The 12908-nt window shown below is 44.8% G+C and overlaps 1 protein-coding gene across 2 annotated transcripts in view; it reads left to right on the top strand.

Moving 5' to 3' along the window:
• khdrbs3 (KH domain containing, RNA binding, signal transduction associated 3) overlaps positions 1-12908 on the top strand; it is a 135151-nt gene that overhangs the window by 111677 nt on the left and 10566 nt on the right. For both annotated transcript variants that reach the window (XR_013845311.1, XM_080045708.1), the window contains exon 8: positions 1649-1701. Coding sequence is in view for 1 of the 2 variants with exons in the window: in XM_080045708.1 (XP_079901834.1) it covers positions 1649-1701 (53 nt within the window). In the remaining variant the exon portion in view is untranslated. The remainder of the gene's footprint in view (positions 1-1648; positions 1702-12908) is intronic.

The raw sequence follows: 12908 nt of genomic DNA, 5'->3' as shown, positions 1-12908 counted from the left end.
ACATCCGCGTGGTCACATCACCAATTTTTATGCGACGTCACCAATTATGAAAGGGTAGACCGCTTTGAAGACGTGACTTCTCGACTGGCTAGAATAGTGTTTAGTGCTCTGCACAGACACCCCAGACGGTCAGCAGGGAATACGTCGAAATGCATGTAAGTCATTATTTGATAATTTAGTATGGTTAAGCATGACTATGAATCATCATAACAACGTTTATAGGTCATAAAAGTCAAAAAGCATCATAGGTCCTCTTTAAGAAAAAACGTTCTGTAAGCAAAAAATTAAATTAAAACCAAATATTTAATTGATAACACAAAAAAAAATCTAAAAAGATATTCAGCATCAGAATGATAATTCTACTTCATTATGCTATAACTCATCCAGTATGCTAGCTAAAACTAGCCAGACAAAAGCTATGCTCAGGTAAAGCAACTGACCAATTTAGCTTGGTCAGACTCTTTAGGGTGCAAAAGTATTACAAATTGAACAAACGTTTGGCCCCAACTGGCATTGGGAGGCTCAATTGCCCCTCCTTATTGTGCCCTAAGGTCACACCAGAGTGGCATATAAACAAGTCATATACTTGTTGTCAAAATCATCGAAAATTTCCAAGGGGAGGAGATATTGACTGCTTCTGACAGAAAGTGATTTGGACAACAAGCGTTCTCCAGAACCACTGACTCCACCTTTAATAGCCGACAGAAAAAGATTTTTGTTATACTGTGGTGTAATGCGACAGGAGGAGCGTGGAGTGTCTCAAGCTCTCAGACCTCAGTTTGACTCTTTTTAAGATCAGGCCACAAAAAGCTACTTGCCTTACAGTTACTGGAGGGAGATACAGTAATGTGTTACTTCCACCCTTGGCGCATCATTGCCGTCACCTCTTTGCCCTCGGCGGTCGGCTAATGTTGATGTGGTGCGTGATGGCATTTTTTTTTTGGATGTGGGATTTTGCCTTCGAGCTCTCTCTCTCTCTAATCCTCGGAGCAGTCGAGGTGCTGACAGACAGAGTGACAGGCAGGGCGGAGAGGACCCAGCTGTGATGGCTGTTGTCGGGGCTCAGTGGCAGCCTTATGATGAATTGCCTCTCTGGAATGATAGGTGCTGTTATACTGAGGGATACCGACTCAGGATTGTTCTGTCAGCATCTCAACCGCCGACCGCAAATAAAAGGGAAACAAATATATATATATATATATATATATATATATATATATGTATGTATAAATGAGCGAGTGAATGAACCGCTGTGCAAGGGTGCCTCCTCAGATCTTTTTATTTTTCATTAAAGTTGCCACGTCTCATAAGGATCTCCATATGCAGTGGTATGGAAATGGAAGTTCGAGGGCGGAACTATGGGACAGACTTTTGAGTGAATGAAAGCTGCCTTGTGTTAGTTGTCTTTTCTTTCTTACTCTTTCCATCCAATATACATCTGCAAACATTTCATTCCTGTGTGTGTGTTTTTCTTGAGTGCCAGTGGATACATTTTATTTGATTGCATCATAATTATTTTGATCTTGCGCAGCACTGAAAATAAGTCACATCAAATTGGTTACTGCAATTTACTTTGCTATGGATTATTATTGCCTTTCTTTGTGTTATTACATTGTGATGTTCACCTCAGCACTCTGTCTATTCACAGCTCAGAGGACTACTACGAATATGGACAAGACGGGGAAACGTATGAGTCGTATGGTGAGTTGCAGACCTTTCTTTCTCCATTGTATATACTGTAGTGTGTCAATTGTCGGAGGATCACTTTTTATGTAGTTCCTGACTCTGCACGGCTGGATTAGTTTTTGACTCCAAAAGATCCCATAATACAAAACCAAATGCTCCCCTCCAAAATGATGATGGATGCCTTACATTCAGAGGAGAATTGTCAAAAGCTGGGAGACTTTAAAGATCAGATACGGGAGCTGCACAATCCCTTTCTACTAGTACTACTGCCTTTGTGAACTGAACTTAAAAGTGGTGACACCACACATGATAAAGAAAAAGCAATACATTCAAACCCCAATCATTAGGCTTATGGTACGTATATGTTACCTCCAACTAAAGTTAATTGATGTAAAAAAAATAAAAAAAAATAAAAGGTTCACAAAATGAACAGCCATTTTTCAAAGCTTGTGTGAAAACCTAAGAAATGACAGGAGTTAATTCTGAATAAAAACATTTTTATTTCAGTGGTTGAAAATCGGAAAAAAAAAAGATTGAAGAAAGATATAGGAAGAATATAGTAGAACAATATAATGAAGACTGCCACAATGCTTATATATATATCAACTGTTGTCATGTTCGACTTGATATCCATGCACTCCCATCCCCAGCTAAGAAGATTTTCAAAGCTGCAGTTTAACACTTAACCAGTTAACATTTTATCATGAGATAGTATTGCTTGGATCTGCAATCATCTCAACAACACAAAGGCTTCAAGTTTTAGGCCACTCACTGTGAAGGAAGTTCTGTTAAACGTTGGAGGTCAACTCAGTTGGAAGAATATTTCAGGAGACTTGGATGAATTATGAAGCGATATTTATTACAGACATGGCCAAGGAGAACCGGACTGCAACTCTCGTGACTTGCACTTCAATTCTCACGAACTCATGCTTAGAGCTGTGTTTTAACCTCGCGCTATCTCTACCACCTCCCCGGCTCGGGCACCAAGCGTACCAATGTTTTGGTTCAGAGCTGAACACAGTGAACCATAACATTCTGGGGCTGGTTTCCCGATAACGTCCTCTCTTAGCGAGCTACGAAGACTCCTACGTTATGACTTACCAAAGTTGTTTACCTCTGTAGTCGTGGTTCTCGAACGGTCTCTTAGGAGAAGCACTCCTTACGTCGTTCGTACACTGCTGAAATCGATTGCTCAGAGTTCGATTTTCCATTTCCTGCTCATTTCATGCGCAGCTGCATGACAACACTAGGCTATATTATAAAACGTATTGCAGTCTTTGCGAATAAAAGATTGCTAGAAATCCTTCAAGGCAGAAACATGTATTTAACACTAGAAGCGCCAGCGTTCTCTTTATGCTGCGTAATCAAATCTACCCGTGCATTTCTAGTGTAATATAAAGTCATAAATTAGTTTGTTTAACCATCATCTGTGTTTTGGACCTCTTGTTTTATAATCTAAGTATCTTTAAGAACACTAATCACGTTTCGTGGTGGGTCAGTAAGGAAACTGAAAGTAGATATAATATCGCCAATAGCCTATATCAATAAAAACAGACGGCCAAAACAGCGTCCAAATGAGCTAAAATCCTAAATACAATAAACATTAACATGGCACACTTATTTTAAGGTAAGCTTTAATTGATTATTAATAATTTTTTTCACACGTTTACATGTTTTGAGCCAGAGGATCCGACAAACTCTGCCCGGCTGCTGTCAGCTGAGCCAGACGAGCCGTGTGGAACACAGTTCGGAGGTTCTCAATAGTATCCAGCCCCGGAGACAACATACTACCATAGCCTATACTGATTTTAAAAAATATATAGAAAATATAGAAACAGCGGAGGAGATTAAGATTAAGATTGTTTCCAGCAATTATTTTCTTCATGAATGTGTGGCAGTTCCATGCGCAACAGGGATGTCACTTGTGTCCGTTTTACGCATGGTGCATGGTGCTTTAACAGAAGGATATGTGGGGGTCTGTATCTCTGGCGATGCCACAGCGATCGCAGGGACTTTCACTTGTGTCATTAAACTTATACATCTGACTGTATTTCATATCAAAGGGACACAGCAATGACTGTATTAAATATCAAACTGATAAAAACGATCCGACTGCAGGCTATAGTGTATCACGTATAAATTATTTTCATATTGACGGACATCGCATCCATTCAGTTAATGCAAGTCAGTTAGATGACGAAAAAGTACTTGTTCATATAGTTTGAACACTTTGTGAATGGTATTCTGCTAAAATATCAAATAGCCTACTTTAAATATATGTGATATACAATACAGTTGGATCGTTTTTAACAGTTTGTTATTAAATACAGTCATCGCTGTGTCCGTTTGATATGAAATACAGTCAGATTTATTAGTTAAATGACACAAGCGAGAGCTGAAACACCCCTACGGTAGATCTAAGAAGGCTCCGAGGGCGCTCCAGACCAACCTTACCAACGTATGACGTACGAAAGAGATTCGTAGCAAAGAACGTTTCGGGAAACAGGCGAAATGTTAAGTAGGAACTCTACGTAGGGGTTACGAATGACGTAGCGTTAAGAAGGCTCTAAGAAGGCTTCGGGAAACCGGCCCCTGGAGTCTAAGGAGATGAGACTTTATCTAAACAACTGACCTAAGTGTCTCCTAACAGGCTCCAAGGCTGACCTAGAGTCTGAGAGACAGACACACAAGATAGGCATATATGGCCTATTAATCTTTCCCATTAATATTACAACTAAAGACCCAAAATTCCCTCACACTCACAATGACACATTTTGCCTTGTTCTGCAGAAGAGCTGTGAATAGCTCCGATCGCCACAGAGTTCACACAAAGTTAAAACCACTGAGATCATGTTCGACAATACTGTGTCAGCTTTTGACAAGGCACAGAAATAAAAGTGGGCCAAGGTCTCATCTTTTGCTGCAGAGCGCACTGGAATGATAGCACTGCTAAAATACAGAACAGAACACTAGACTGCACTGCTGTACATGCAGGGACCAGAACAACAATTCAAATAAACGTAGGACTCGTAGGCTCTGCTATGATTTCCACACCATTCACAATTAAAAAATAAAATCTCTTTTGTCAGAGGAGGTCAAAATATAAGAACGTATTGATTGTGTGATCCAATGGGTTAGTTTAATCAATTTACTGTATGTGTGCTGAGCTCCGCCACAAGCTAGAAATACAATCCAGACCTCAGACAAGATGGCTTACTTTTATTTTGTGTCATAATGTATATGTTTTTTGAATCACTTTTACTTAGCCACTGACTGCAAATGGATAACATAATGAGTTACTTTGTGAATTACTGCAATGCATCATGCTAAGTGTCATGTTGCATATTTTTCATTTTCTTAATAAAAACAATTCTATGTACAGGTCTTAAAAATGCATTTTCTGCATGTTTTTAAGAAGAAAACTGAGCAATCAGACGATTAAAAACATATAAACAAAATCTTACTGTAATAGCCTAGTTTTAGTTGATGTTAGTGCTTAGTTGAGATTTTTGGTTTAGAGTATTGAAAAAAACAAATGTTGAAATAATGGCCTTTAAAGATAGTTGTATAGAAGAAATATGCAGATGCAAACAGACACAGTTAATCTGTGTCTTAATGTAGGGGAGAACGGGGTAAGTAGGCACACTTTTTACTCTAGTGAGAATTGCTCATCACCAAAACATCTGTCAATAGCCATTCCTACATTAAATTGAAGCTTAAGGTGTTGGCTAGAAATGTGTCTCTCTTTTTTTCCAACTTATTGTAATGAAGAAGTAATTTACCATCAAAGACACTCTGACACATTGTGACAACCAACCCCATCAAGGGGTCGGTTGTCACACACTATGGGGTTGTTTGTCACAATGTTATCTTAATGGGAAAAATCTTAAAAAGAAGGCAAGGAGGCAGAACCAAATTTGAATGTTTAATTGCATTGTCAAGTTGACAAATAGGCCTACATAACGTTCTGTAGCCTTGGCAGCTGGTATAGTTTGGGATGCACTGGGTTGTTTTGATTTTGTTGCCCTTTTTTCTTTTGCTTGCTAGCTGCCTTTTCCTGCTCTATTCTTTCCTTCTCTGGGGTGTCAGTGAGGATACAGCTTGACAATTTCTTTCGTTATTGGGTTCCTTTTCTGGCTGCAGCCTTGAGATGACATGTGACAACCAACCCCCCAAAAAGTTTGACGACCAACCCCAACTTGAATTTCTTGCTAGCATCAAGGCCAACAACCATCTGACAACTAATTAGCTTGCTAACCACAATCTAAACTATAGTTTACCCTTCACACTTTCTGAGGGTAACAAGTGTTTTGTTATAAACCCATTGTGTAAAAGCCTAGAAGAAAAATACTGAGAAGCAAAATATTTTGAATTTGACATGAAAAACACAAAACATCCTCTCACCTGAAATGCAGCAGTCTAACTCCAAGGAAGTCTATGTATGTGACCTCTGATCCCAATTCTGGACCATTTTTATATCAACATTTCAGAGCTAGCGCGCTCTGGTGGCGAGATATAATGAATGTGACATCCAACCCATGTGACAAATTACCCCGTTCTCCCCTACATGTTGGACCTTTGATTCATACTAGTGTAACCCAGATGTCCTGCTGCCTCTCTATAAACCCTGGGACTCTTGTGTTTAATTGGTGTGATGGGTAGAGAAGGACCACAGGACAAAGAAGTTCTTGATTGTGGAAGACGATTGGCAATTTATTCCCCAACAGTGGCAATCTTCATAAGCTGTCCTTGTATCAGGCCTTGTATTCAGGATACAGTAAACAATGAAACAAGATGGCGCCCGCGCACGCAACAAGCTTAAACTACGTTGGCTCATAAGGGGCATACCATACAAATTGCGGTAAGACAGCGCCACACAGTGGCCTTTCTAGGTAACAACCTTACATCTACCCCTTCTTTACTTGATGGCGTCCCATGACAAGCAAAACAGAACACATATCACTATGCACAGCAACAAGATAATAAAAACTAATGTGATGACTATGTGTCTTGCATAGAGAATGTATGTGCACCAAGGGCCCTCTCTAGATATGGCTTTGTTGTTTTACGTAAGCCTTGCTGCTTTTCTCATTTTGGCCCTTTGCCACAACTCCCATCCCCTTTCTCTCCTTCTCCGGTCCTCTTCTGACATCAAGACATGTGTCTCGTAAGATAACTTTTTTGGGGGATGTCGATTTCTCTGTGGGTTTCTCCTAGCACTGGGCTTGTCAGGCGATTTGACATCGCTAGCACTTGTATTTTCCTCCTCTCCTTGATCCATTTGTCCGTAATCCAACTCCTCTTCCTCCACATTGCCTTCCTCCATGTGTGGGTGCTCAACCTGCCCATCTGTGGTCCCAGGTAGAACTGTCTCCACAACATCCTCTGTATCGTCCATTTCCTCGTCCTCTGTTGTATCCGACTCAACTTCTTCTGTCACTTCACCAGCCTGCTCCACTGGAAGGAACATACACTGTGTAAGTAGGTTGCGGTGTACCACTCTCTCCCTTTCACCATCTTCTGATCGCAACACATACACAGGAGTGCTGGGCTGTTTCTTCACCACAATGTATGGACGTGACTCCCATTTGTCTCCAAGTTTCTGCCGACCCTCCACATGACACACTTTGATGAGGACTCTATCCCCTAGTCTGAAGTCTTGACCCTTAGTCTTCTTGTCATAGTGCTTTTTCTGTTGTGCCTTAGCATGCCGAGAAGTCTGATTAGCCTGGGCATAGTCCTGTGACAGACTGTCATGCTGAGTTTGCACATACTCACTGTATTCGCATGGCTCATTGGGGGTAGAAAGCCCGAAGACCAGGTCGACTGGGAGCCTGGGATGTCTACCGAACATCAGGTAGTATGGTGTGTACCCAGTGGAATTGTGCTGTGTGCAGTTATAGGCATGTGTCATTGCGTCGACATGCTCATGCCAGCTGGGCTTTAAGTGAGGCTCCAACGTCCCCAGCATGTTCATGAGGGTGCGATTGAACCTTTCGGTGGTCCCATTGCCCTGGGGGTGGTAAGGGGTTGTGTGGGTTTTAGTGATGCCAGTACACTTGCACAGCTCTTCAACAATAGCACTTTCGAAATTGCGCCCTTGGTCTGCATGAAGCTTTTGGGGGAAACCAAACCGGCAGAAGAAGTTTCTCCACAGAACTCTGGCCACTGTGCAGGCCTTTTGGTCTTTTGTCGGGTAGGCCTGTGCGTAGCGGGAAAAGTGGTCTGTAACCACGAGCACATTCTCAATGCCACCCTTTGACTTCTCCAGGCACAACAAATCCACACACACAAGTTCCATGGGGGTACTGCTGTGGATACTGACCAGTGGAGCCCTGAGGCCTGCAGTTGGGGTCTTCCTGAGACAGCACCTTTCACACTGCTCACACCAAGCCTTGATGTCCTGGAACATTATTGGCCAGTAGAATCTCTCTCTTATCATCTGCAACGTCCTCTCGAATCCTAGATGCCCTGAGTCATTGTGGAGAGCAGTCTTGACTGTTGCGCGCAGCTTCTCTGGCAATACCAACTGCTCCACTACTCCCCTTTGGCCGTCCTGGATGCGGCGATACATGATACTGTCCCTTATCACCACTCTCCTCCACTCTTTTAAGAGAAGGCACACTTGCCCACCACCACTTATTCTCTCGCTGCGATTTGGTTTTTGGTTTAAAGTTTTAAAGTGCAAGACTGGGCCAATGACAGGGTCCTCTTTCTGCCCCACACGGATCTCCTGTTTTGTCATGGCAGGCACCTCCTTATAGGGCTCATTAGACATGGGCAGTTGAGGGTTAGGTGGTTTAGGCTCCACTGTAGCAGTGTTCTTACTGGGGGAGCTGCCTGATTCTTGGGTGGGCTGTGCCTCTATGCGCTCCTTCTCTCTGGTTGTTACTCGCTGAGGACAGGTTTGTAGGACCTGCGTGACCTCCTGGTTGGACATACGGGAGAGGGCGTCAGCATTTGCGTTACTCCGTCCCCTTCGATACTGAATGTCAAAGTCGAACGCAGAAAGTCGAGACACCCACCGCTGGCCTGTTGCATCCAGCTTCGTCGAGGACATCACATATTTGAGTGGGTTGTTGTCTGTTTGGACAGAGAATGGACGCCCATATAGATGGTCATAAAACTTGTCTGTCACGGCCCACTTCAGAGCAAGAAACTCCAGTTTGGGTGCAGGATACCTCTACTCAGCTGGGCTCAAGCCTCTGCTCGCATAGGCTATGACCCTCTCGGTTCCACCCTGGAATTGAGTCAAGACCGCACCAAGCCCCTCTCCCGACGCATCAGTCTGAAGCACAAAAGGCTGGCTGTAATCTGGATAGGCCAGCACTGGAGCAGTTGTCAACTTTTGTCCTAGGGAATGAAAGGCCTCTCCACACTCGGTAGTCCACAAAAAGGGTGGTTCAGGACCCAAACTTTTCTTTCCTCTTATTTTCTTTCTGAGGTCACCAGATGTGAGGCGGTATAAAGGAGCAACTATACTTGAGTAGCCTTCAACGTACCGTCTGTAATATCCAGCGAACCCCAAGAACAGCAGCACTTCTTTCCGGTTTGTGGGCCTCTCCCAGTCCTTAACCCTGCTGATCTTCTCTGGGTCTGTCTTGATCCCCTCTGCAGAGACCAAATGACCCAAGTAATGCACCTCTTTTCTCACAAGATGGCATTTGGAGGGCTTCAACTTCAAGCCATGTTCCTGAAGCCTGTCGAACACTAGCTGCAACCTCTCCAGGTGTTCGTCAAAGGTTTTGGAGAAAATTATGAGGTCATCGAGATAGATCAGGAGGTGGGTGAAGTTCAAATCCCCGAATCAGCAGGTCATAAGCCTCTGGAAGGTGGACGGAGCATTCTGCAGCCCGAAGGTCATTCTTTTGGCCTCAAACAACCCCATGGGGGTGCTAAATGCTGTCTTGTGCTTGTCCTGCTCCGCCACCTCCACCTGCCAGTAACCAGATGTGAGGTCAAGCGTGGAGAAGTACTTTGCTTGGCCCAGGGCTTCCAGAGCCTCCTCTATTCTGGGCAAGGGGAATGCATCTCTCGTGCTGTATGAGTTTAGCTTCCTGTAGTCAACGCACAACCTTAGTGACCCATCTTTCTTTGTGACAATCACCACTGGGGAAGCATATGGACTCTTACTAGGCCTGATGACTCCTGTTGCCTCCATCTCCGTCAACAGCCTCCTCACGTCTTGCCACTGCGAAGGCGGAATCTTGCGGTATGGGAGTCGAAAGGGCTTAGGGTCTACCAGGGGTATGTCGTGTTGCACTGTTTTTGTGTGGCCGTAGTCCAGGGGATGCTGGGAGAAAACACCTACATTCCTCTCCACCAGATCATTAAGGAGGGAGCGCTGGTGCTCATTTTCGACTGCTGCTTCACTTAAGTCTACCTTACATGCCACTACATGGTCCAGACTCTGGCATGCCTTCTTACTACCAGTACTTTGACAGCCACTCTGCTTGTTGTTTGAAAATTCCACCACATGGTCCACCAGGAATGCATTGGCCAGGTGTGTGTATGCCTTGATCACAATAGCATGCTGGGACAGGTTCATCACTCTGACAGGGGCACAGCCTCTCTTTACATCAGCACAAACTTTGGCAACCAGGAAGTTCTGGGAAGCTGCAGGAAGGAGCTGCTTTCAATCAGGGCAGTATAAGTCTTTTGATATGGGCCAGCTCTTATCTCACACCTTAAGTCTCTTTCTTTTCCTGCAGGAATCTGTATCTTACGGCCAGTATACACAGCAGGGCCCACCATGTCATTCGTTGCACCACAGTCAGTGTTGTCTATCTCCAGTAGAGCGGTGTACCACTCGGGGTGGTTTTCCTTAGCCCTATGAAGAAACTGCTGGCCGTAGGCTGCTTTGAGGTGACTCCTGGAGGCATGGATGACATTTGTTCCCACAAGTAAAGGGACAGAGGAGCGAAACTCAGTATCAGGAACAACACAGGCAGGCACAGTTTTGAACTCTTTCCCCAGTGCTTTCAAATTAATGTGCAGGACACCATAGTAGGGGACACTCTGACCTGCAGGTACTTTAGAAGACTGCAACTTTTGGTTCTTAAGGGTGGGGTGGTTGCACCAATATCTGTGAGTAATACTGGTTATCTGAGAGCCAGAGTCAATGAGAGCTTTGCACTTCATCCCATTGACCTCCACCTCCCCCTCGTTCCTCGGACCCACTAATGGGGTGTTCTCACCGCCAGTTTCCTTCATCTGCAGTGGGGGGTCTTGCTCCTTGCCCATGGTTGCCCCGGCGACCACAGGCTCTAGGCGTTTAAATGCTGAGCTGAGTTGGATGTGTTTTCCTCTGCATAGGCTGTGGTTGGTGAGTCCAGGACGGATTTGGATTAGAGAGCACCGCTCTGCAGACACGGGCTGTATGACCTTGCTTTCCACACCGGTAGCATTCAAAACTCGAGTTCTGGTTTGCAGTGCCAGTAGGTGGCTGGACTCTTAATGGGGGAACAGTGGGTGGGGCAGCAATTTTTGATTCCAGTCGAGACAGTTTGGCCATCTGCTCTTCTTGGTTGAGAGCCAATTTCTTGACCATCTCTGACAACTCTGACCACTCCGCGTTATGCTTTGTCTTTTCTGTCCTCAGATTTGTGCCACCCTCTGGTGTAACATGCACTTGTGCATACGTTTTCTTTGCCTTTTGTTGTGACTGGAACTTATTTGTCTCTTTTGCTAGGTTTCTGAGCTCATCTTGTAGCTCTCGGAAACTCAAAAGCCTGGACTTCATTGGTGCAATCCTTGCATAGACCACCTCATCATTAAGCCCTCTTAAAAACTGCCGGGTGAGTTTACTATCGCGGTCAGGGAAAGGTTTCTCCCCTCTTTGACTTTCTTCCACAGCCCGCAGCTTTGCCTCCAGTGCAATAGCATAAGAGCAGGGGGACTCTCCTGTCCTCTGGCTACGCTCGTAGAAGTCAGCTAGTGGATCTATGGAGCCGTGTGTGTCCCCATACTCTGCCTTCAGTTCCTCAAATGCTTTCTCAGGGGTTTAGTCATTGGGATGTAGATTCAGAACCAGCTTTCTGGCCTCACCACTCAAGTGTCGCACAACAGTAGAGAATCAAAGGTGCATGGGGAGCTCCACTGCCTCCAGGAGATACTGCATGTCACAGACCCAGTCCTCTACGAGAATCTTGCTGTCTGCATGGCCAGTGAAGGCTTGGACATTGTTCACCTGGTGAGTTTGCATGAAGCCACCATAGGCAGCCAGTGGAAGGCTCGGGTTGGTGAGAGCTCTGCTAGGAGGTCTTTGTAGTGGCTCAGAAAGACTGGGGTGCATATGTGGGGTGTAGGACGGATGTATGGGTGTGGGTTGGGGAAAGACATTTGGATACATGCTTGCTTGAGGGTATGATGCAGACGTTGGTAGATATGTTGGGGCAGGCACATAGGTCGGGGCTATGTGGTCAAAAGCTGCATCCAGTGGAGGTGGTCTGGCTGTGCTGGGGCTCCATGCACCGGTGGCAGATTGGAACATTGGGGCTCTTTCACTCCAGGCCAGGTCCTGTGGAAATTGAACAGTAGCTCGTGACATATGCATTTGGGGGTTTGGTCCATTATCTGACTTTGGGAGGGTCTGCCCAGCAGCATGGGGGTTACTCGGAATGTTAACTGTTTGGGGTGTTTGAAAACTTGACACAGGTACTTGCGGTGCAGGGGTGGGATATGCATAACTGGTGTAGACCGGAGAGTTGGGCTGAACAGCATGGGTTGCATAGGGGGGTTCATTGGGTGATTAGTGAGCTGCTGTACAGTTTGCATTTCTGGGAAGCCGGGGAGTGAAAAGCTTTGAGGTGACAGAATGGTTGTGGGTTCAAGCATGCTGGCTTGGGGCAGGAGGGCGGAGACCACCGTTGACTGGACCGCTGGCTGAGGCATTAGAGAGGTTACACTTGACAGGCTGTAAGCTGACCTGTTGGTCTGGTAACTTGGTCTCGCAGCAGGGCTGTTGTCAAGGCAGAGTGGGGGTACCTGCATTAATGCTCCAGAGCCTGGTGATGTGTACATACAGTCATATGAAAAAGTTTGGGAACCCCTCTCAGCCGGCATTATAATTGACTCTGCTTTCACAACAAAAATATAAAAGTGGTATGTCTTTAATTTACCAGGAACAGCTAAGTACTGGGATGTTTTCCAAACAAAGATTTTTTGAAAAGCAGTATTTGGTTGTATGAAATAAAATAAAATGTGAAAAACTGGCTGTGCAA

The sequence above is a fragment of the Ammodytes marinus genome (genome assembly GCF_949987685.1).
Source record: "Ammodytes marinus genome assembly, chromosome: 17".
In the NCBI taxonomy this organism is placed as follows: domain Eukaryota; kingdom Metazoa; phylum Chordata; class Actinopteri; order Uranoscopiformes; family Ammodytidae; genus Ammodytes; species Ammodytes marinus.
This window is presented reverse-complemented; position numbering and strand designations above follow the sequence as displayed.